This window comes from Mastacembelus armatus, chromosome 6, assembly GCF_900324485.2.
Source record: "Mastacembelus armatus chromosome 6, fMasArm1.2, whole genome shotgun sequence".
Classification (NCBI taxonomy): domain Eukaryota; kingdom Metazoa; phylum Chordata; class Actinopteri; order Synbranchiformes; family Mastacembelidae; genus Mastacembelus; species Mastacembelus armatus.
This window is the reverse complement of record NC_046638.1, coordinates 18,718,614-18,743,810: the sequence shown is the minus strand read 5'-3', so window position 1 is coordinate 18,743,810 and position 25,197 is coordinate 18,718,614. Positions and strand designations below refer to the sequence as shown.

The 25,197-nt window shown below is 40.4% G+C and overlaps 1 protein-coding gene across 1 annotated transcript in view; it reads left to right on the top strand.

Moving 5' to 3' along the window:
- The first annotated feature begins 1,482 nt into the window (after nt 1-1,482).
- The window catches only part of cecr2 (CECR2 histone acetyl-lysine reader), a 36,904-nt gene continuing 13,189 nt past the window's right edge, over nt 1,483-25,197 (top strand). The window contains exons 1-7 of the mRNA XM_026311676.1: nt 1,483-1,749; nt 19,983-20,077; nt 22,189-22,372; nt 23,250-23,377; nt 23,578-23,661; nt 24,210-24,277; nt 24,440-24,600. Of these exons, the coding sequence (XP_026167461.1) occupies nt 1,630-1,749; nt 19,983-20,077; nt 22,189-22,372; nt 23,250-23,377; nt 23,578-23,661; nt 24,210-24,277; nt 24,440-24,600 (840 nt within the window). The 5' untranslated portion in view covers nt 1,483-1,629. The remainder of the gene's footprint in view (nt 1,750-19,982; nt 20,078-22,188; nt 22,373-23,249; nt 23,378-23,577; nt 23,662-24,209; nt 24,278-24,439; nt 24,601-25,197) is intronic.

The window sequence follows — 25,197 nt, the reverse complement described above, 5'->3', positions numbered from 1 at the left end:
ATGTATGATTGTTCTACAGTGTCAAAAGATTTCTCTCAAATTCTAAAGCCATGTAAATAGACTACACATAACACTGGAGTCTTAAAAATGACCACTGGTTTATTTGTAGCTGGGAATAACTGACAAATCAAAGCAAATAAAATAAAATCAAACAAGGTGCTTGCTTGTGTTCTGTACACTCTGTAAACTAACACAAATACAAAATTGTATTGCTATGGAAACAATTTGGGTCCAGGTTTACTTAATGGCATAGAGGCTACAGCAAACAGTGAAGGGTCTATGGGAGTTGGAAGTGGTGGACCGACAGAACAATAGTGTTCTTTGTATGTGTTTTTGGCAAGTGATTATTATTGAATGTAGTCAGCACATACTTTATATTATATGTGTATGTAACCTGCATACTGTATTATGATCATTTTAAGCTCATAAGAGGATGAACTCATGTGCTTTCCTCTTGCGACACCTACAGGTCACAATGTCAACTTACACAGAAAAGTCTAATAATGTAATAATTTATTTCAGTTGAATTTTATGCCACTAGAAGTGTTGATCGCAGCACAGCACCGTGGTTAGCTCTGTCACTTCACAGCAAGATTGTTGTTTTTCTACTAGTTTGCATGTTTTCTCCAGGAACCAGGCTTTCCTACCACGCAGACGAGCAGGTTAGGTTAAATTGTCAGTTGGTGTGAATTTTCCATGGCAGACAAACACCTGAGCTATAAGGTCTGAGTGTTACCGTCTGATTTGACATGTTCTGGGATATAATGTAAGATATCGCTGAGATAACTTTTAAAACAGCCTTGTACAGCTTAGTGTAGCCTATTATTGTTATTCACTATCAGCACCCCTGCTCTCCCATGCACCTTTCACATGCAGCCCTATGGGGGGAGCCCCTGTGCAATGTATTGGCTAGAACTTTCACGGCAGTGTTGTTTACAAATTTTGAATGTACCTGTGAGTTAGTGTAGGCGATAACGATCAGCTAAACGAGCTTTTAGAGTTGTTTTAAAATTGTTGTACATCTAAAGAGTGTTGTGTTCAAACATGAAACCAAATGAACGAAAATATAGCGAATAATGCCAAGAAATAAACCAATGAAACAAAAAGAGCCCGTACACTGGTGTAACTTAAAACAAGTTACCCGATCTATACCTGTTGTTCAACTTTTCACTTTTATATTCATTCACCATTAGCAAGCAATCCCTTTAAACGGCCACCGCACTATCTACCAGGTGGGGTACTGTTGACCACGGGCGTTTGCGGGTGTAACGAATGGACAGATCCAGTTGTGAACATGTTTAATACTTAGAGGTTACTGTCTTAATAGATCAACATGCTCGAAACTCCGGTGACTACCAGTGCTTGCATACAGTTTAATGTATAGTGCTAAGTAATCGCACCCCCCTCCTCGGCGTACGATGGTATCGTCCTTCCCATCTGTTCAGCTCCGGTGAGACTCTGATTGAAACAGATTGTAACTCTCTCACCGGGTCGCAATGGCAACTGTCCCGATAGGACGGCACCAGCAAGTTTTATCGCGTTTGTAATGTTGTTGAGACATTATAAGGCACCTAAGAAACTACTTTCTAATGTGAGAAACAAACGTAAAATAATTTCTCCAGTCCGAAAATGTCCCAGGGATGTACAGTTTCTGTGGAAGAGATCCAGTCTTGGTGGGAAGTCCCCGCCATAGCCCACTTCTGCTCGCTGTTCAGGACAGCGTTCAACCTTCCAGACTTTGAAATAGAGGTAAAGCAGAGTTGTGCTTGTTTTCAATAACATGACTGCCTTTCATTGCGGAAACGAAAAGTTGTTTGTGTCAGCTTTTCTGTGTACGCGCGGTGCCGAGTGTATTTGTGTAGCTATCTGTTTGGTAACCAGCTTAACAGCGTCCCCTGAACTTCTCCTGTGTACTAATACAGTTAGGCTCGGTAACGAGCGTTAGCTCTAAAAGCTAATTACTGCTCCTCAGAGCTGAATCACTGCCAATAGAGGAGTCAGCTGAAGGTGGCATTCACTATATAGTGTCATGGTCCGACGTCCATAGTAAAGTTACATGTTGCACTATATCCAAGTTAGATTAAAGTAATCATGTAACAGAGCCATGTGCCCCTCGCTTGTTTTCATTTGGACGGAGCCCACTGCTCGTGTTGAGGAGCGATATTAATTCACCACATTTAAATAAAAAGTAGTATGTTCTGGATGAGAAAGGAAATAAATAGGTAAAACCTACGAGCATTTAAGTGTTTGTCTTATTTAGATTATGTTTATGCGGGTGTAGATTAACGTTATATGTATTTAAAGAGAGAAACGTCGTGCATTAACTTGAATTGTGGCTTGGATTTAATTGAGACTGATACGTTACTGTGCTTTTGTTTATTTTTCTGTCAGATAAAGTTAAGTTCATGGTGTGAGGTTCGAGTTTATTGTCTTGCAGTTGCAAGCCATCTGGCTTGGGTGGCCATAGGGACGCAGATGCTGTTCACGTATTGTTTGCTCACCCAAGTCCCATTTTGTCGCAAGTAGCGTTGGTTTAAATGTTTGTTTCGGGCATCAGCTGACCACACCAAGTTCTAGGATGAAAAAGCTACGCCCGCCCTCTGTTCTGTCACTGAATAAACCACATTTATTACACCACGATTCTATTATTCAACTTTATCATTCGACCATCCGTTTGGCCGGAAAGGTGGTTGGAGTTTACGGAACAGCTAATACATCTATTCACGTATTACATCATAGCTAATGGAGATTGTTTCATCCATCGGGGAATGATTGCACTTTAAAGAAATTGGTAAGGTCAACATCACGCATCAACAGTCGCTATCATTCATTCATCCCCACCCCCTTCGGGAGAGAAACAAACGCAGGCATTGCTTTGTTATTAAACGAGGTGCAGGCCAGATGGGGGATCGCAGTGCGCCTTGTTCACGCGAAAGTTGATGGTCTTGTGCTGTTGCATTTTCAATTTGGGTAGCTTTGGATCATTAGTGTTCAAGCTAATGATAATTTATCCAGTTCCACAGAACTGATTGTTTGAGCTGCTTGAATTTTAACTTTACAAACCTTTCTGTCGACCAGGCAAATGATGAATTTGTCTTTAGCCGCATCACTAAGCAGATCACATGTGCGGATACACCCTCTCAGCTGGATTCCCAACAAATATTGAGATCGATGTAGTCGTCTTATACTTTGACATATTAATCAGGCACACACGTATACAAACTCATAACTCCTTTGGTTTTGAGTTCAGTTTTCCAGAGCTGCACTTACAAGGGCTTGATAGTAAATTTAGGATTTTGACTGATAGCCATTGGAAAGCTGATGTTATGTTTAAGCGAATTTCATAGTTAGTAATGTGGAACTAGTTGTCAACTCAAACTTCCACTTTATGTGACGCTGTCTTGTGTGAGAAAATTAGTAGTAAAACACATGGCACCAAGTTCATCTCATCCTGTTGCATATTTGTGGTACCACCACCAAGTATAAATCACTGGAAGCACTTTGGTAGCCCTGCCGTTGATTTGGTTTAATGGGACATGGGATGGTTCTGAGTGACATCAAAATGACTGCTTGACATTTTTGGGTCCTATTTTATGATGCTCCACCCAGAATCTTGTTTTACAATCTATCATGCTTGTAGGCCTTGGCAACTGATATTTTGTGATCATATGTGTGTGAAACCTACAAAGCATTTGTATTGAATACTGTTTTGTGAAGCACAATCACCTTCTAAATTCATTCTGACTTACAGTCACAATGTTGTGTGAAAAACTGAATTGCTAACAAAAAACATCCTTTAAGTCTTTGCATGTTGACTCTTTGCTCGAAGTTTGGTATTACATCAGCTGTTGGCTTTCAGCTCTTGACAAAGTATTTTTGTATTTAATATCAAAATTGTGAATTACAATCTAAAGCATATGTTTTAATGTTTGCAAACAGCATATAACTTGGCTAAACATTGTGAAATGTTTGTGTTGCTCTTACTTTCCAGTGCTTTCAGCACTTAGTGTACAACTGACTATATAAAGCTGACTAAATCTACTTAAGTAGGCGTGTTTATATGGAGACTTTTACTCCAGGTAAGAACTCAATCAGTGTTGATTATAGTATGTACATGGGTGTCTCTGGTCTTGTATTGACATAGGGACTCTAGTGGAACTCACTTAAGATACCTAAATGGTCTTTTTAGATAAGTTTGCATAATGTGGTGCAGGTACCAAGTTGTGGCTATCTTCATAGGTGGTATAAGAAGCTGATTTTCATGGTAAGGAAAGGAATTGACATGTACAGTTAATAGACATAGTGTACTGTATATAGTATAGTGGAGTGTAATTCAGAAACACAGCTTACTTTTAAAGAGGGGTCTAATTGATCAGCTTATACTGTCACCGTTTTGGTCCTGATTTTGGTCTCTCTCCTCCTGTCTTTGACACCCCCTCTCCTTGGGGAAACAGTCTGCAGAGTGCTTTTACACCTGTGTGCACCTTAGCATTTGTTGTGTCACGCAGGGTGTTGGACAGATGCCAGTGTGAGGATGTAAGAAAACGTAGGTGATGCAGACCATCTTAATCCAACCTTGTTTCTTATCCACTGCAGATACTAACAGGAAGGATTTCTACAAGTCGCTCCACTTAGGGCAGTCTGAAAGCAATCAGCTGGTTTTGTCTTGTCCCATTATTCTGGTTCATGTTGTTTTGTGGCTGTGTGACCTTGCAAACTTAAATAGTAACACTGACTTCTGGTGCTCCAGTGATATGGAACAGGAGTCAGCAATGACCCGTTCCAAAGTCTGGATATTTGGATTTAATCTGTTTACTTTCTGAGGACTTTGTGTTGTAGAACTAAGAGGAAACTGTCAAGCTGATATGTTTGTTTTGCTTAATGCCACATACCAGCAACAAGACAAGCTGGCCTGGGCACTGTCATGAGTATAATGGTTTGGGCTGACTTTCATTTACCTTTGCCTTTGTCTTGACATGTAAATGTTGAGTCACTTATATTTAGTAGTAAATAAGTACACATTTTCTGAGTTGTTTTTTTGTCTTTTTAGCTGTGTTGGTATGAGAATAGTTGGGCCAAATCAGTCAGCCATTGCAGTTCTATCCAGTGGACATACAGGTTGAATTGCTCCAGAATCAGGGGTGGAACAAGGGGCAGGAAGTGGCCGTCACTGGTCCTGACAGAGTGGGAGGGGGTGTCGAGGGATTTCATTCTGGCTTGAGCTTTAGTGTCAACATTCTGACATGCCATCAGTGGTTCCTTGTGGACATAGTGTCTTATTTTGGTGGCGTTGTCATCCTGTGTCAGTCTTTGCCATCCTTTGTTATAGACAGCAAGAGACAATATTGTGGGTTGTGAGGACTCAGCCAACTGTGAGTGTGTGAGTATTTTGTTGTTAAACTTCTACTTTGGTTTTGTCATCTTTGAGAGATGAGTAAGAGAGGGTGAGGGGAAGCACATATGCTCAACTTTAGTTTACTGTGGAAGTCATTAAAGAGTAACTAGTGTGAAATCTAGTTGCCTGGTTTATCACATTGAAGACATTAATTAGTTTGGTAGAGTGTTTAGAGATTTTGGAGCCATGGAATAAGTGTGGAAAAACACAAGATGACTGAGATAACTGATTGTATGGCTCCTGTGAAGTGTCACCCAAACACTATTTTTAATTATTATTTTTTTTGGATAGTGAGGGCTTTTGTCATGGCTGCAATGTTTTGTACCCTCTGAAGCTGCTACCGCCGTGGATATTGACAAACTGTTGGGGCAGATCTTTTCTTTCTACGGTGCTGAGCAGTGATAATGGAGTCTCCTTCAATCTCTTTGGCTAGCCTTACAAAAGAAAATCCTCCTGCACATTGTTCCTGGGCTGATGCACTTCACTGTCACTGGTTTCCACTTTCCTTGGGCAGTAAGCAGGGTGATGGGAAAGCTGTCTGTGTGGAGGAGAGACTTGAGTGGGTGAGATGGAGAGGAAAGAAAGAATGAGTGGATGGGGAAATGGAGAGCAGAAGCAAAAGCACATTAGTATAAAAGAGTGAGAGGTTGATCTGCAGGAAGGAGGCCTAGGGTCAACATGGCTGTCTCCCTTGCCTGGCTTCTAGCATATGCTTGATTTCTTGGCTGTGTATCTGTGAAATGATGCCTGAAATTCCACAGCCAATAGGTGTAGCAGGCCCCAGATGCTACATCCTCAGAGATGTGCCTTTCGTTGCCAGACATGCCCTTCATGCAAAGGATCCTCTCTGTGTCATCTTCATACTCCAAGCTCTGCACCTCATCAAGCATTTATTCTATGTATTGTCATAGGCTGCGTGTCAACATCAATGTTGTGAGCCCAGTCTTAAATTAAGTCTTAAGCCCAGTCTTAAATATCTTTGATGGATATTTGTGACATATTAATTACATTTTACATCTAGTGCCATCATCCACTCAACATTTTAATTTTACTTTTTTTCATTTATGAACACAATACCTGCAAAACTATTGACATCCTTATCAGCCTCAGTTGTATTTTGTTGTTTACTACTAATTAGAAAATGTTAGTTCAATTTAGATGGTAATTGTGGTAAACATTATACCTTCACAACATCATGTTAATATTCTGTCACTGTGGACATACTAGCTCACTGGAGCTAAATACTTTAAAACACTGCTATACCCAAAAACAACCTGACAGCTGCTGGCATGACTGTTAACTCTTAAGGTTCTTGATTAAAAATGAAGGGCCACCTAGCTTCTCAGTTTTACTGTGGGAAAGAAATTATAGCTTTTTTTCTGTGATGAATGTAATTGTGAATTCACAGGTTTTGAATGTGAAAATGTTATGACATAAGCTGGATCTAGGTTTGACCTTGCGTTGTAAAGTCATGGGCCATTTGCATTATAGCAGCATTTCTTCCATGGCTGGTGCAGTTTAAGGCATGTCCCAGAACACTCATTTTACAGGGCTCATCGCCACCCTGATGTGAAAGGGATGGTATCTACTGTTCCCATGTGCTGCAATTAAGGAAAATATGTCACTTTCATGCTTAGTATTTATCAAAATTCATGCAGATTATTTTCACTTATCAGTAGTTTGTCTTTTATCACTACTGTAACCTGAATGATGGATCCTGGGGTTTTAATGTGCTGTTATTTTTTTATTTATTAAGAAACTAATTTATTTTTTTATTTTTTATTTTTTTAATGAAATTTTCATCCCAATGTTCAGCTTGAAACCAGAAAAGTAGCATTTAAGAAAATGGGTGTAAATCCAGTGGCAGTTCATTTTAACAATTTAGGAGATGTGTATTCTCTGCAGTAGCATTAAAACAAATTCACATACCATAATAAGATAACCACCCGGAACCTTCTCACATATTGTCAGATTAAGGATGGGATGGTTTTTTTAGCTGGAACTTTTTCATTTTGGTCTTCATTGAGGAGGGAACACCATTTTTATTTTGGTTGTCCTGATGATGGTGTAGATCTCAGTTGTTAAAGCACACACCCATATGTTCACCCACACGGATGTTTTGACTTATGTTACCTGTGTGGGCAGGTACACTGTTTGATTGCTGGCTCCTGTGGTCTCCTCTTAGTTTTATTGCACCTGCTAGAGTGCTATGAGTTACGCAGTTAGCATTGTTGTTAGTTAGTAAAGTTAGTTATATCACTTAATTACCAAAAAGTTACAACATGCTTACATGTGAAATCACTGGTCAACTTTTACCTTGTTCCTGTTGATTGTGAAATATACTCTCTAATCATTATGTTACAATCCAGGTTTATCTCCTTCTCTTTCCTCCAGACTTGTTTGGCAAGTCCATACACTCTATGTGCACATTTTCAGACTAGCCTGTTTCCCTTAGGTTGGATTCACACAGACATTTGCTCCATGCTGAAACAAAACAAAGGAGCTGCGTTGGCACCTGTGAGACAATGACAGATGATCTGTGAGGTCCATTTGGAGCAACATATTTACATCTTCAATGTTTTTTAGATGTCAGAACACAGCACAAACGTTAGGAACACTCAGACAGGATTGTACAATACTGGAAATCATGGCAGCAACTGACAGTCTTACACATTAGGAATATGGTGCAATCCATCAGCATTGTGAACTTGCATGTATGCCACTGCAGCACCTGCCCTGAAGGAGTTTTATTACACTGCCTAAAAAGTTAATCGAGATCCAACTTTTTTGCTGGACTATGCTGTCATTTTGGGTGCCTCCCCTTTTGATAGGCCCATGCTGCATCTCCACACCCATTCAGTTGTATAGGCAAAGTGTGTTTTTCATGCAGTGGAAGACTGTACTGCAGGCCTTACTCTCCCCAACCCCATCCTCATTGCCATCACTAGTCTCAATACCCACCCCATACCCATTAACAGTACCTCTACCCCATCCCCTTGTCAAACCCCAGCAGTCTCCCTTTCCCTGAGCTCCAGCCCCTGGCATCACCATGACTAAACCCCAGATGGTGGTTCTTTCTTTCCCTTCCCCCTGGAGAGTGGAGGCTCTTCACTCTCACTGGGTGCTAGCTGCTGCTGCTCTTCTGGGGAGGGGACTCCTATTTTTTGTAAAGCCCCCAGTGTGATTGTAAAAGAAGATTTAGTCCTATTAGATCTGGTAAATAAGCAAGAGCAGGCTGCCTGTGAGCACGTCCTTGTTTCTGTTGTCTACAAAGCAAATGGATTAACAGGGGGAATGGGATCAAGTCGTTAAATGTTGCTCCACCATGGCCCAACTTCAGACAGACACACATTGTTGCTGGTTCCGAGTTTTGGTGGATTATAAGAGCACATTGCTCTCACTTAATATGTATTGCCAGTGTGAATTGAATATAAGGGCTTTGATGTGAGGGCCAAAGGTGATTGTGGTAAGTATTTGGCGATTTTTCTTTTTAAAAAACAAGAGCTCAGGGATTTGTAGTTGGTGGCTTAAATTATTGAAAATATGTTTACCTTCAACCAAGGCCAGCTTTACCTTGTTTATCAATTCCAGGAAGGACATTGGAGAACTCACACACAGCAAGTGATCCATTTTCATCCCAGATCTGTGGTGTTTACTCATCCCTTGCATCCTTTTCTTTCTTTCTGTCCCACATGCTGACACATCCCCAGCTCAGCCCTTCTTACACCCTCAAAGACATCAACCTCTGACACTTTGCTTTCCTGATCAGGCTACACATAAAACCTTCAAAACTTTTTCACACTTTTTGAGTACCCTTCATAGATCAAGAATCTTTTTGCACATCTTTTTAATACCCTCCCTTCCATGCACTGAGGGCAGCTTTGTAAGCGCCTTCTGCCCCTCCCCCAGTTGTGATTGACAAGTGAGAGCAGCAGTACATGCATCAGATGGTTTCACATGGGGAGTGTGTGCACAGGGGGGGAGGTAGAGGGGCATATACACTGGGGTTTGTTTCAGCCAGCTTCATTGTTGTCGCTCCCCATGGTTCCCTCGCTCTGTCTCCAGTCTGGGGCGGCATCCATCCACTGTTGCTTTCTCACTGTGTGTTTGCGGCTGAATATAAAAAGCGGATGTGTAGACAGAGACAACCCAAGTGATGAGAACCAAACCAGGTCTCATCCAGTAGGAGCCCTTGAAGGCTTACTGGAGTTACTGTATATATGGGTTTAGTCTGCCAACAAACATTGTTTTTGTGTGTTGGTGTGTGTGTGTGTGTGTCTGTGTGTGTGTGATACATCACAGTGAGGAGGTAATAAAATGGGATTTATTCTGGAACATGCTGATGTTCTATAGGAAACAAAGAGTAGAAAAAGAAAGCACAATAAAAAGAGAGAGGGGGCATTTTGGAATGCTGCACCAAAACTTAAACTTGAATTTTGAGTTGGAAAATAGTCTGAGAGCTGCCACAAGAGGATGCAGAGGAGGGCTGTGGGTTTGTGCAGGTTATAGGGGTTACAAACTGGCACACACTTGGCTAGCCACAGGCTGAAGTAAAGATTTCTGGGTACCGCACTGACACACCTTTTTGACCAACACAAACTACGTGCTAGTTCAGAGCTGGGGTTAGAGCCAGTTCAGAGTTGATTCAACTTGCGAACCATCGAATCAGTTTCTTTTGACAGGCCCATGTAATTATGTCACTTTCTGCTCCCAGTCAAACAAGCTCCACTGTGTCTGTTTTCTAAGTTAAAAAAGCAGTATAACCATTTTGTTAGCATTGTTTTAATTAGCGCTCCGTTTTTCCAGTGTGTTATCTGCAACCGTGTGACACAGGCTGTCGGAGCCTATAGGTCGATGTTAACATTATCTACACTGCCACAGGACTAGTCAGAAAAAAACTCTGCTGTTGTTACATGTCTAAGAGGAAAATAAAAAGCAATTAAGATTATAGTAAACTACATCATTAAACTAGTTAATGGAAAAAAGTAATCTAATAACAAAATGGTGTTCTAGCAATGTACTACCTTTATTCAGTTGCTGTCTCCTCTTGTCTTCCTGCACACGATACAACACAAATACACACAACAACCACCAGCTATTTAATTTATTTTCATCCCCAAAACAAATAATTTTAACAATATTTGTTCAAGATAAATATTCATGAAAATTTGCTATTTATGCTTTGCCGAATACCATATTCTGATTTGGCTCCTGTTGGTAGCTATCAGCTCCCAGCTCCTGATGTAAGCGGTTCTTACTTCTAGGCCAGTAAAGCGATAGGGCCAAGTTAGAACCAGTTTACCTGGCCTCTTTCTGTCAAAATGGAAAGAATTGATTTTTTTAAAATTAGGCACTGGGTATGAACTGGTGGAAAAGGGGTATGAGTTGTTCTCCCCAACATATCCCTTTACACTTTTTGTTTGCTAAAACTAGTGCTAATATACGTAGTCTCACCTGTTGCTGCAGTTTAGAGAGAAAGGACCTGTGTGGACGTTCAGCCCAAAAACAGCTGTATATTTAAAAAAAAAAAAAAAAAAAAAAAATGCAAATGTGTGAACATGTTCCAGTTACCAGTGACACAATGACACAACACAAAATACAATCCAGAAAGGTTGGTTTTTATAATGGGCTCATCACTCTGAAAGTTATTCTCTAAAACACAAGTTATCAAGGTGTCCTTGCTTTATCTTTTATTCCAATGATTGCTAGGTGAGTAGGAGAGATGTGGCATTTATGTTACAACGTAATGTTACAGGAATAGGTGATTACATATTAAGTAGTCAGCACAGCCCCTCACCAGATGATGCAGCACTGCATTCCAGCAAAAGCTGCTCAGTGATTCTGTTATCACATTGGTACCCCTATTGCATCAACAGAGTGGCCTCTTCCAAATGAATTTTGAGGCTAGGTTTTTTTTTCCCCCACGTAGGGCTATTATCAGTTTGAACATGACCAAAGTGCCTCTGAAAGTATTGCACCATTGATGCGGACATAGCAGTCTGACTTCAGAGAACCAGAGCCAACAAGACCCATACCACATCTTCAGTGAAATGCTGCTTTTAAAACATAGGTAATGGCCAGATGGCAGAGGAGCCAGGAATACAGTTTGAAAATATTATTTTGAAAAAAAAAAAGCAAAGCAGAGGTATGGTTTAGCTTCACATTGCTTTGATTCACTGATTTAGTAAACTGAACAGCTAGTCTAAGAGCTCACACTTTTCTTCCCTTGTTGCTAGTTAAGCTTACTGAAAAAAATGCATTGGTCATCAGTGCAGCTTTCTCATCTGTAAATAAACCCAGTTATACTTGTTGGGATGCACCACCAATTTTGAGGTGTTTCTGCCCCTGCACCATCTGCTCGTCTGACATAATCACAGTATTTAGGAGTCTTCACCACTGAGCAAAGTCTCCTAGGGTCAACATACATTTTAGAAAGCGATTTATTTCTGTCTTTATTGTGCCGTTATAACATGTTCTTTTTTCTGTGTAGTATCATTTCCTCTGCGTCTGTGTTTGTATGTTTTACCTCCCGATCTCCAACCCATGTGCCTTATTTTATTTTCTACATTTCAAGATGCCTCCCTTTGCTGTCCACAACCACACTACTCGGGGGCTGTTTATTTCTCCTCTGGGCCCGGATCTGTTTGTGCGTCTGTATATGTGCACGTATATATAGGTGCATGTCTATGTAGCCAGTGAATGTGACCATGGGGATGTCCGCTGATGCAGGAACCTCTAGTTTAAATGAGGAAGTGGATGATGTGGCTTCCTCATAGCTCGGAGTGGAAGTATGAGAGGTGCTGCTACATTGGGTGGCCTCCCATCTCCTGTGCTTAATGGTCCTGACCCACATGCCAAAAGCTAGGCCAAGGCAAAGGGTATATGACCATAGAGAGCTTGGCTGACGAAGCATCTCTCTACTGTTTATTCCTCACCTCCCCCACTATCTCTTTTCCAGTATGGCCCGGCCACCTGTCCCACCTAGCCCTGACATTAACACTGTAATAAAACTCAGCTGAAAGTTGAAACTGACCCTTCAGTTGTGTAGTGTATGAGTTATATTTAGTGATTATCATTGTCCCCACATGGCAGTACAACTTATTTAGAACAACCTGTAGTTATTCTTCTTATTTGCATGTTCTCATGAACACGTCTCCTCGCCTGAAGGTCTAATTGTTTGAATGCGTCAGCATGGTAGTTGAGGTAGGTGTGAAGGACTCTTCACTCGGGCTCAAACAGACATGTCGTAAATCAGGAATGATTATACAGGCAAGTTTACCATCAAGTTCTTGTTTTGATGAAGTCAGTTATGTCTGGCAGCAAGTCAAAGATCTTGATGCTTTCCTCTGATGATCAGATGAACGGCACATCCTGAGGATGCGAGGGCGTTTTCCTGTGGTGTTATGGCTCTGTGTGCATGTTTGTCATGTGGCAGGAGGTGGTTACGTGTGGGGGTGGAGGGTGTTGTCAGATGATGGCTCCTAGAGGAACCATGTGTGCGTTGAAAGTGGGAGGGGAGTGGGGGAGGAAGAAATAAAAAAAGGAGGAAAAAAAAAAGAAGCAAAGGACAGGCAGGAAGAGAGGAGCCTTTACACAACAAACAGACCTCCCTTCCCCCTCCAGCTATCCATGCATGCGCCTTACAACTGTTGGTGATATAGCCCCGCAGGAGCTGTTAACAGCAGCAGCATGTCTGCAGTGAGGGTATAGACAGAAAGGTCAACCCCCGATACTACAGGCTCTGTGAATGTGTCACAACCTTGGAGCTGCAGCATTGCTTATCAAAACCCCATTCTCTCTCTCTCTCTCTCTCTCTCTCTCTCACTTTACAGCTTGCTTTGGCCAGACACACATGCACATTATATCTCTGCTTTTCTCTTTCTCACTCTTTTTGCAGATATGATTGGGACACTTGATGGGGCCTTTGGTGTCCAATGAGAAAAGCACATTTCACTTGTATCTGCAAATGCAGATGGTCTGCTTTGCCTTGACGTCTGTGAGGAATCTTAAGGGCATCAGTTTAGCTTTGATATTGCCTCACTTCTCAGTTCAATTATGTAACATTACTTTGTGTCTCATGCTTCCTAAAATTTACCAACCTGATCATCCTTTGCATCATTAAACGCAGCATGCATGATGCAGGTTTGCTGAATACAAACTGGACCTACACTACCACATGAAAAAGAATTACAACTATAGCCTATTAACTGTACCAACAAGTGACCAAGCTGTGCAACTAGACTTCTGTTATCATTCATAAATTATCAAATGGCACATGGGTAGTACAGGATATAGTTACATTGCCCTAAAATGATAAATACTTAACACGTTCCTTCTTATGATTTATGCGTCTAAATTGTAATGTTAGCATGTGTTAGATGACAAAACTTGCCATCCATATAGCACCACTTTCCAAGCCTGGTCTGTGACTGGAGGCAGTACAAGAGGCTGCTGTTCACAGTGATGCTGATAAAGCAGCTGTGTGTACTGAAGAAATCACACCAGCTGTCAGTCACACATGCAATCCTAGCTCCAGTATATGGCAAGGGAACATAATCCTCTGTATATCGGCTGTATTTTTTGATACAGTTGCAGCTGCACAGATGCACCCAGGCATGACCACTACCCCAGTTTCAATGTGTACAACTTTACAACTTCCAAAAAACAGCAATTTACCATAATGAGAAATGGTGAAATACAAAATAATCTCTAGCGATAAAAGATCTGTCTAAATTTCAATTTGTCAGATTTATTACCACCTACCAGAGTTCCAGCATTGGTTACACTGGTGTGCATAGCCTTTTTATTTAGGTGCCACACCACAAAATTTAAGTGCACCCAAACTTTTGCATAACAACTTTAGCATCACAATTACACATTTAATGGTTTATTTTTTTGTCCTTTCCCATAGCTATGTAAATCACTGTAAGCAAGAGTAGCAGTGCTCGTCTTTATTTGAACCACATAAACATGAAATTGAAAAGTTTCATCATTTTGAAACTAAATTAAGCCAAGCCTAAATGTGCTTCATGCCATGAAATGATGATACACTCCTTCATGGAAATGTATGTGTTCATATCAGTCATAATGTAGACGTAATGCCATGTACAAGTTATTGGTGTTTTCAATAGATGTCTTTCTTTTGTGATGTAATCTGACATGAAAAAAACCTCCCACTTTTTCATTTGAATTTCCACCCTGATGTCTCATAAAATATGACCAATTAAAGATTTATTCTCCAAATGAAGTAAACATTTTAAGTGTAGCCTGCAATTTGCTCTTTAAGATTCTGTTTCACTTCTGTTTTCTTTTTCTACTTGTCTTTCTCTGTCTTACAGTCTTTAGCCTTGATTCTGAATTTTTCTGAATCGGCTACTTGTAGATATGTGTTAAGTCTATAATCACTGCTGGTTGAGACTAAGACAGCAGTTTTTCAAAAACTTCTGGAGTGCATAAATCTGAAACTGCCATCTTTTTGTTATAGTGTGTACAGAGAAAACTAAGCTCTGTTGAAGCAGTTACGCAAGTGACCAAACAGGCAATGCCAATAGCAGACATTTTGTTTTTCTTACTTAATCGTGAAGAGAAAGAAGAAACAGTGACAATAACTTAACCATGGATGCATTAAGGAGGACTGTATATCGGACCTTATGACGGCAATAAATAATTCCTCCTCTTTGCAGCACCTTGGAAAAGCTGCTGCAGGTCTTCTGTAGGTTCAGATTCAGTTCTCCTTGCCTCTGAGGATAGTTCTTTATGAACTCTAGATGTTTTTTTAAGGACTTGTTGTCATGCACAGTGGGCTGTACAATGAACTTGGGATCAATCTGACACCTGATGGTGTTTTGTGTGACAAGAATCTTAAACATCTAAAGGGCCTAAAACTTCTGCACTATAAACAGCATTAATAACTATAGCTTCTTCTATAGTTTTTTTTTTTGTTTGTTTTTTTTTTTTTTGGGTGTGTCTGTGTGCTTTGTGTGTGTCTTTGCACAGTAGGAGAAGAATGACCTGTTTTGGTGTTTTAATGTGGATGGTGTAAATGCAGATTTGCTAAAATGGCTAGCATGGGTGCATGTTGTCTGTAACAAAAAACTGTTTTAAAAATTACTATCTTAATATAGATGTAGTGTAAGGGTGTTAGAAACATTTCTCTTGACAGCTTTCAGCCTACTTTGCATTGTAGTAATGCTTTTCTTCTCATGATTTATGTTTACAAATGTGCTGTGCTAGACTGCTATTTTATATGGTTAACAGTGTTGGCTCTGCCTAGCTGGAATGAAAAAATGAACAAACAAAGATTATCTGCATAACTGAACCTACACCTTTCTGGTAAGAGTATGCAGGTGCAGACTTTAGACAGCAGTTTCATGGCAGGAGTTAATGTGTACATAGACATGACAGTAGTGGTTGGAGCTGACTGTATCAAATAAAATTACTGATCAAAATCCATGCTGGTGTTTCCATACCACATTATGTAAAACAGCAGGAGTGTTTCCCAATCCCTTTATGACATTATTTCTTGGTCCTTGGTCGACTTGGAAGTTGGCCCAGTCCAACGTGATGAAGGATGTCCTCAAGCTTTTATTTCTTATCTCATGCATGAGGAGGCTGTCTGGGCAACTTATAGCTGAGGATGTGTCTGTCTGTAAGTCTGTAACAGGTTGACACACCCCTTTATCAGAAGTCAGTTTGTCATTGGATGCGTCACATTAAAGCTTGGAGGAAAGGATATCTCACGTCAGTTAAAACATGTTTTCTCCAGTCCTTTCTCTTTGCATTTTCATTTTGCATGTTTTTTTTCCTTGCATTTAAGGTGGACACAAAAACACAAGTGAGGGAAATGCAGATGTAATTCTTGGAGCTGAGAAAATGACCTATGCAGTATTAGTGCCATGTCTGTGTGTAAATGATCACATAAGATTAAAATAGTCTTTATCTTTACTCTGAAGATTCAGACATTCTATTTTGTTAATGTTACTTAAGGTACTTTAAGCGTGATAGGTTGTGAGAAAAAGAAAAGGACAAGTGGCAAGCTGTTTCCACACCACTGGTGTTACTTCTCACACCTTTTGCCCTTCTGTTGAATAGTGCCCCAAACTCTTTAAGGTATGTTATTTTCAGTGGAGATTTTCAAATATGTCCAGGCTAGACAGGGTAGGCTAGTTTTCTTTTTGTTTTTCAACCTTGTAAAATAAAGAATTTGGGCAGAATCACTGTCAGTCACCAGAAGAGTCTGCACTGTCCTAAGTTACAATGAATCCAACAATTGACTGAAGCTGGGAAAAGATAAAAAAAGATTGAGACCAGAAGAGTGCGGAGTGGGGTGAGGGTGTTGTCAGGGGAATAATAGAATACCTCAGAGACCCTCACAGACATGGAGCTGCAGGACTGGGAGGAAAATGGTGTGGAAGAGAGGAATGAGAGGTTAAGCCAGTGAAAGAGACAGAGAGAGAGAAACAGCAGGGGAGTCGGTTGAGAGAAATGGCAGATACCTTCAGGGTGAATTGCTGATTGCAAGCCGGGCCTACAGAGGGGCTGTGGTGATGACACACCTTTTGAATAAGCCTTGACTCACCCTCAAGTCTTTGTCCCAGTGTGTGAATACGAATAGCCTGTTTTGTTCACAGCAGTAGTTTGTGATAAATCTGACAGTTTAGCTCTATGATTTATATTCCTTACATCACTTAAACCGCTCTCTTATCTTGGAGTCCTATTGATCATTAATGTGAAGTAGCCAAAGTACTGCACCATGTTTATTCTGTTGAGACGCGTGTATGAATGAATGTCCGTAAAAGCGTGTTTTTTTTTGTTTTTTTTTTCTGTTGTTGACTGCTAAAAGGTTGTCAGCTGTGTCCTTGTAGTGTGTTATTATGGTCACTGCTTTTTGTATGCAATGTTTGTGGTTATTTGAGGGGAAAGGTTTCCATAGGGTATATCCAGCAGCAGCAGAGTGTCAATTGTAGCGCTTCACCAAGCTGAGTGTTTGTTAGTGCCAGAGGGTTTGGTCAGATGGATGGCTAAAGAAAGGGCACACACACCACATTAATTCCCCTTCCCTCTGCCATCTGAGGTGCTGTGTGGCACTTCAAAGGTGGAGCAGGATAGTGTTAATCCAGGGGCTCCAGCAAGCCCTCCACTTTGCTCTGTTGGTCTCAACTCTCCACACTTCCCCTGGCAGTGGCCCCCAGCTTTTTCGAAGCGTGATCAAAGTGCAGTTTGTCTCTGATGGATGGACTCACTCTGGCCCAGAGGCTGCCTGAGAGGGGACCAGGAAGTGGAAGGGAGTGTGACACAGGATCTCTTGGCATCCTATGCACATGCTCTTGTATGCACACACACTATCTTTCTATCCTTTAATGAACTCAGTTCATGTCTATGACAGAGCTCTGCAGCTGGGTACCATACGAATATTTAAACAACCCTTAACACATGCCAGCTTGAACAGCTGTTCTAATCTTCAGTCTGTCTCCTTGTTGCTAAAGCTCTGTTTCCTTTGTCATTGACTGAAAGTACAGTATACAGTATCAGAGTTTAGTTAGGTGTGTCAACCAGGTTTTCAAATTATGGAAGTCATAGCGTACAAGCATTGTTGCTCACATTAGTGTGTGAAGACATCATTTCTGTGTGTGTGTCTCTCTATACTCTAGGATGTCCAGATCCACAATGTGTTGTTGCGTTCACTGTTGCTCTTGTAACTCTGAAATGTACAATCAGGTGAATTGTCGCAGTTGCCACTGTGCACAAGCAGTAGTGCAGCAGTAGCCTGAATCTAATGTGGTGGTATCTAATCCTGTTGACATTGATCAACTGGCTGTCAACATGGCCAAATTCTATTTCTTTGCACTTTTGTGCTGAACATATGTAGGCACAAACATTTCAGCCAACTGATGTGACACTGTTTTAAACGCCATAACAGGAAATTGATCCTTCATCTTTTCATTAAATTGGCAGCTGACATAAAGAATGCATTCAGCACCTACAAGTTTAAAGGTGATTTTGTTTTTGTTTTTTTTTTTGTCTGTTTTTCCATATATCCATGCAGAGACTAAAACCACATTATATGGTGTCTGACATTACAGTACATTGTTTTTATCTCTGAATGAGTAAATAAATAAAAGCAGAAAATTACCAGCCTTGTTCTTTATGACTTAAACAGCTGGTGTACTCCTGGCCTTTCTCTGAAAATGTGCTCATAAAAATGAATGGACTATTCTTCCTTCGAGTCATGGCACTAAGCTGACTTTTATCACCTGTCTGCAACTTGCTCTCCTGACATGTTTTTTTAGTGGCTTGAGTAAGAAGCAGGAAAAAACTCTGAGTTTCTCCCATATACTCTCTTCTTTTGTAACTTCAAGCAGAAACATTAATCTTATCCTGTTTTTCAACTTCTTTCTTAGACTCCATTTGTCCCTCCCTGTGTGGTTTTCATCACACTGACCTGTTGGCTTTTGGCTTCTATCATTCTCCAAGAGGTGTGCTTGGTGACCTTTGCTGACACCAGAATTCACCCAGAGGCAGACTGAGGAGAGACGAATGATGCTCAATAATTAAATGTCTCTCTTTGTCCTTGGGATAATTTTGGACCATTTTTTTTCTTCTTGAATTTGGCAAGAGAGGCTACCATATAGACAACTACAGTAGTACTTTTGTGACGCTGAAAAGCAACACAGGATTGTTGAGTGGTCAGCTGCAGACAGTCATGTTCTCTTTCTGCAGAGTGACTGGTTAAGCTTCAGCCTGAAGGGGCTGCTTTGCATCTTGTTAAAGGGCTTAAAGTGAAATGGACACTTGGCTGATGGAGCACTTGGATTTGCATTTCTGCCCTCTCAGCCTCCTGTTCTCTCTGTCTCCCCTCTTGTTCTACTCCAGAGCCTTTGGGTATCACTGCAGAGCGCAGTGCATGCTGGGAAGCTGTGTGGGGTGCTGCGTGTTGGTTGGTCAGCATAGGAGAGGAGGGGACATGGCTGTGTTGCAGCTCTATGCGCCTGCTGACTGTCATTTCTTGGTGCTTTCAGGCCTTTGAGTTTGCTTTGCTGTTACTGCCACTTCATAAAACCTCAATGGCTGAAACACAATGTAGAGTAGAAGAGGGGTCATGGCTGAACTTGAACCTCTGCTCCAGCCAAGCAGCCAATGGCAAACCAAGAAGCCCCAGTGAGACAAATTAAAAATTCCAACCATCCCTTTGCTGTCTATTTCATCTTATCTAAATCCATTATCAACACTGTTCAACATGCTGGGAACTTATTAATGTCTTAATCTTTTAATGCATCATCTCACAATTGAGGTATTGCCTTTTCTTTGTATTACAATGCTCTAATTGTTGTTGGTGAGCGTGTGTGCACAGTCAGCATGCTCATAGTGCCACGAATGCATACTTGAGTTTGGGCTGCATGTGAATGCCTGCACAGAGTTTGAGTAGAGTGTCCGGACTGAGTGTATGCATACCCCTGACAGTTGAATGATCAGCAGCTCATCTGTGTAGAGTAAAGTAGAAATCATGATGTATACTTTATTCATGTACATTTGCAGTGAATAAAGGTACTTGTGTGGTTGACCGCACTGTATCTTTTGTTGTGTCCAGGAGCTGGAGAAAGCCCTGTCTAAGCAAGACTTGGACTTCCTTGGGGACCTCATTGCCTGTCTATTGCAGGGATGCTACCAGCGCACTGATATCACGTAAGTACACGAGAACAAGTCAAGCCTTCTTGCAAGGGCTGTTGATACCATTGCCACTATACTGTTGTGATCTTTGTGTTTACATGGCATCAATATTAGCTATATGAGATCTTTAGTCAGGGTTGAAGGAAATGTTGTAGTAAATAGGAAACATGGCACAGGGAATTAAAAAAAATCGCAAATGACATGTTGACCAATTGCTGGTGACACTGAAATGTAGAGCTATAGAGATACATTTTTTGCTTTTCACTGTATACATACTCATATGTATGTATTCATACTGAATAAGCATTCATTTCTGTTTTGCTAAACAAAACCCCACCAATATAAAACAAAAAAATGGTTTGAATCTAATTCTTAAACTTATCAAATGTGAAATGGCTTTAGTGTGTCTTTTGGTCTTTTCACTACATCTGGAAATAATTTGAAATGCTTCAACAGATACTGATATATTACTGATACCTTTTTTGAACAGCTAAAATGTAAATTAAACTAATTACAAATTAAACATTTAGTCACTCCTTTTTTATTTTCATTTTTTAAATTTCTTATTTATGCTTTGACTATGGACTCATCAGTCAGCACAGAAGTGCTGGGAAGGTCCAAGCCCTCTTTCCAACACTTTCATTTCATTGTTTTCTCCTATGGAGTCTTTACTTGCACATAGTTTCTTTTTACACAGTGTTCACCTCTATCATAAAAAAACTGTAAAAATAGTATGGCAGGGTTAGGCTTTATTAGAATACCTTCATCAAACTATGAATCTGGCTAAAAACTTTATTGGATACCAGTCCCACATGAAGGAGAATGAAGGAATATACTACCAGACAACCCACTTCCTGCTGTTTAATTCTGAATAGTCAGTTGTAAACTTAGTGATTAGTCTTGTTGAATTAGGTTTAATAGACTGAGGTATAAGTCTTAACTTTGCCCTTTCAACATTACCTGGAATTTTTGTTAAATGAAACAGTGGAAAGAGGGACAGGTTGATTTGTAGCTCTGAAGATAAAACCAGTATTTCCATCAATTTCAAATTAGTCATTGCACTCAGGAGCCTTCATGGGAAGTGTGAGTCATTGTGCCAATGAGTCAGAATTTACTCACCATATGGTAAGGTAAGGTTTGTGGTGAAATCATGCTTTACTACTAGTGGGATGTGTAAAAGCAGCATAGCCACTCAAACTAGAGTATGCAGCAGAGGTGGTTATTCAAATGCACAGATGAGCACAAACAGCGCTTTATCTTCATGGGGCTTCCCCCTCTTTACACCTACCCTAGTCCGTCATTAGAAAGTAGTATTGTGGTTCCTGTGAACTGATAAGCAGAGAGGCAAAAATGCTGCAGTTTTTCCACCCAAGTAGCTGGTAACCAGAGGACAACCTGCTTTATTGGACTGGACAGGCGCTGGCATCCTGGGGGTAGCTGCTCAGCACTGGCCTTTCACTGAGCTGCCCTTTTCATCCGCACGCGTTAAACGCTTTGCCGGAGTGGGGGAAAGGAGGGAGGGAGGATGTTGGACAGAACGAGGGACAGAAAGAAGAGAGAGATGGGGTGGGGTGGTTTGGAGCCTGCAGCTGTGTGAAAAGTCCACGCTGCTCTTTCAAGATAAGCCATTTTTTTTTCTGCCCCTCTTTCTGTGTGCTTTTGCATAGATTCTCACCCCTGCCCAAAGCCCTTGTTTTGTTCATCTGAGTTAAAACTGAAAGGTACAGAATAATTAGCTAGACCTGAACTGGAACCAACATGTATTTACCAGCTGCCAGTGATAGGAGAGATACAAACCAACTCCCATTCAATGAAATTTGTGTTTTTTTGCCCCACCTCTAGTCTGTTCAACCTTTACGACAGTTTGAACTTTGTTTGTTTCCTAAGCTTTGAATTACCTATTGATATTGAAACTTGGTATGTTAGCTCATGACATGAGGTGTGAGTGTGTGAGGGTTATGTTTTGTAGGTGGAGCAATAATAGAAAGATATGTCAATATTTTTGCTTTTAAAGAAATTTTATCTTGTATTAAAAATGTTTTATTGCATTTTTGGTCGTGTGAACCATAGCACCTGCCTCTTTTATACTCTGTCAACATCTCCTGCTGTTTTGCTCTGCTCTCTAGGCCCCAGACATTTAGCAGTTACCTGGACGACATCATCAGTTACCGTTGGGAACTGGAAGAGGGGAAGCCCAACCCACTGAGAGAGGGCCCCTTCGAGAATCTCCCTCCTCGCACTCAGGTGGAGCTGCTGCACCGGCTCTGTGACTACCGTCTGGATGCTGCTGATGTCTTTGACCTGCTTAAGGTACACCCCTCATGGATATCAACTAAAAAATGTGGATATACTTGTTTTCTTACAGGCAGTTTGTTCAAAAATCGTTTTATGCATTACACTTTTGTTTTTGTCACAGCTGAATTGAAATGATACTAGGGTTAAAGGGTTTATTTATTGAACCCACTAAGGCTATATTACTTAATATGCAAGCACAGAATGTGTATGACAGTAACTAGTTGGCAAGCACAATATCCCATTAACACTTTGTGGTTTCTACTTGCTACTACTTTAATTAGTTTTCACCTTTTAAATTAGTAGTAATTAATGGGACGTGTGTGCTTTACACATAGTGTAGTCTTAGGATTTATTGTTTTTAAGAGTTTTATTTTCTTCATATTCAATGAAATCATCAGGACACTCCTGGTGATATCTGGGTGAATTTGGAAGCACCATAAGACTTTTCATCTTTTTCAGTTATTTATTAATACTACTGCAAGGTTTTACTGTAGGCTGTGAAGGCACTGCAACATTTAATTTACATTTATGCATTTTTTTGTAGCAGAATGCTGGCAATCTACTACATATAAAGACCTAGACAACAGTTCAATATTGGAAAATGTATATAATGCATAAACTAAGGTGTGATTAATAATAACCTGACAGTTTTATCTCATACTGCCAGTTTATAATTTCCCTCTAATATATTTTACTATTCTCTCATGAGATAAGATTTTTTTCAAAATAATGTATCAGATATATGAATTCACTCAGTAACGTGTTGATAGTGCCTTATTCTTGCATATGACTCACAATCAGGTAGGCTCAAAGGATTGAATGACATCACCCACTAATGACTGAAACACAGTCCTACACATGATTTAAAAATGTCATACAACCCCCTCTTCAGGGACTGGATGCAGACAGCCTGAGGGTGGAACCACTGGGGCAAGATGGAAATGGAGCCCTCTACTGGTATTTTTATGGCACTCGTATGTACAAAGAAGAGCCAGTCAAGAGGAAAGCAGAGAAAATCAGGTAAATAGTGTATATCATCTTTTCTCTCTCTGAAGCACAAAAGTGAATGCTCTGTCTGATTATATTTTCTGTGGTTAATTAGTGCATGTGGGAAGTGTGTAATTGCAGTGACAGTTATTTATATGGTCTCTTTGTTAATTAACTTTGTTCAAAGGCTATAATTTAAAGGAGTTTCTGCTTCATGTTATTTTTTTCAACAGTGAAACCTTTGAACTGACACTACCAGAGAAAAAGAAAAGGGGGAGACCACCAAAGAAGAGAAAGTTGGAAGACGCTCAGCTAAGGTGAAAAACCTTTTTTGACAGTGAAAACAACATAGTTGAGAAATTAGCTGATGTGTAGGTGTACTTGTATTGCAGATATGTACTGGTTACTTTGAAAGACTGTGTGCTTTTAACTGCCACAGCTCATGCCACATCAGGTTGGTTTGCCTATAGACATATAACACTCAGCCAGTTGTTGACTGAACTGTAGCCTACTGCTAGACTTGAAATGTAGGCTATGTACAGTATTTTCCAGTCATTCTGATCACATTCTACACTATATTTTGATTGGCAAAATATCATGGACCTTGTCATTTAATTTATTGTATACCTAATTTTACTCTATTGCTGTGACTGCATAGTTGAGATTGTACTCAAGTCAGAGGAGGTTGAGAATGAGCCGAAATCCAAGGAGCAATTTACTGCTACATAACATGTTTCACAGATGTATAATATGTGTTTCAAATTGTGACTGATGTCCAAAAACCTAAAACGTCATTGAAACATTGTTTCATTCAGGTGGATTTATAAAGGCTCTAATTTATTTATTGTTTTGTCATTCTTTTTAGTGAAGTAGAAAGTGAAGTGTCAGAAGTGAAGCCAGAAAATGTATTGGAGGATCCTCCACCAAGCACAGGTGAGAGGATTCCATCAGTGGAAGGAATTTATTTCACCATTTTCCATATCACGAAAATCAGTTTATTTTATGCTATTTAAGTTTAACCACCAGATTCACAGATGTCTCAACACATTTTCCATAGCAACAAAAAGCTAATGTCACTTTTTTTGCTTTTACCAGGCCGTAGGCGAGGCACTTGGTCCCTTGTGTGTGATACAGAGGAACAGTGGGTCAGTCTGGCTGAAAGCATCAAGGACAAAACTTCCCCACAGGACCGCCACCTCCACCGTGTCATCAGCCAGAACTTCCTGCCTGAGATCAGCAGCATGATTGAGCACAAGGTCAGACACCAAAGTGACAAAGGCATTAGTTCTCATTACAACAGTTCACACAGATGTCCAGTCTTCTGTATGTTCTGTCATTTGGAATCCTGTAGATTGTCTAGTATGAAAGTAATTTTACACACACATTTCATATTTTATCAGCTACTATCCAGCACAGTGTGCCTCAAGAGTAGCTCATAAACCACAAGTCCAACCATGGTAGATGTGTCAGTGAAAACATTTAAAATGTACACAACTTGTAGGCTAATCTTTATTGTTAAGTTTTTACTTCAAGATGCATGACATTGGTGGTCCCTACTGCTAGCATGGAAAACATATAAAAAGTTTGGGTGCTAGTTGGGCGGTGGGTCATAACCATGCTTTTTAGTATCAATATAAAAAAATATTGTTCAATACAACTTGAAAAATTTTGCTTAATCTATATGCAGCTGCTTTTTTTCTGACGCACTGTGCTGTTACTGCATATAAGATCCCAGCTGTGGAAAAAGTAGAGTGGAGGGAAGCTGGTCTGTGCTTGCCCTTAACTCTGTACACCAGCTTGAAGTTGGCCTTAGGCCTTTAACTTGAGCCTGAACATGAAGAACAGCAGTCTAC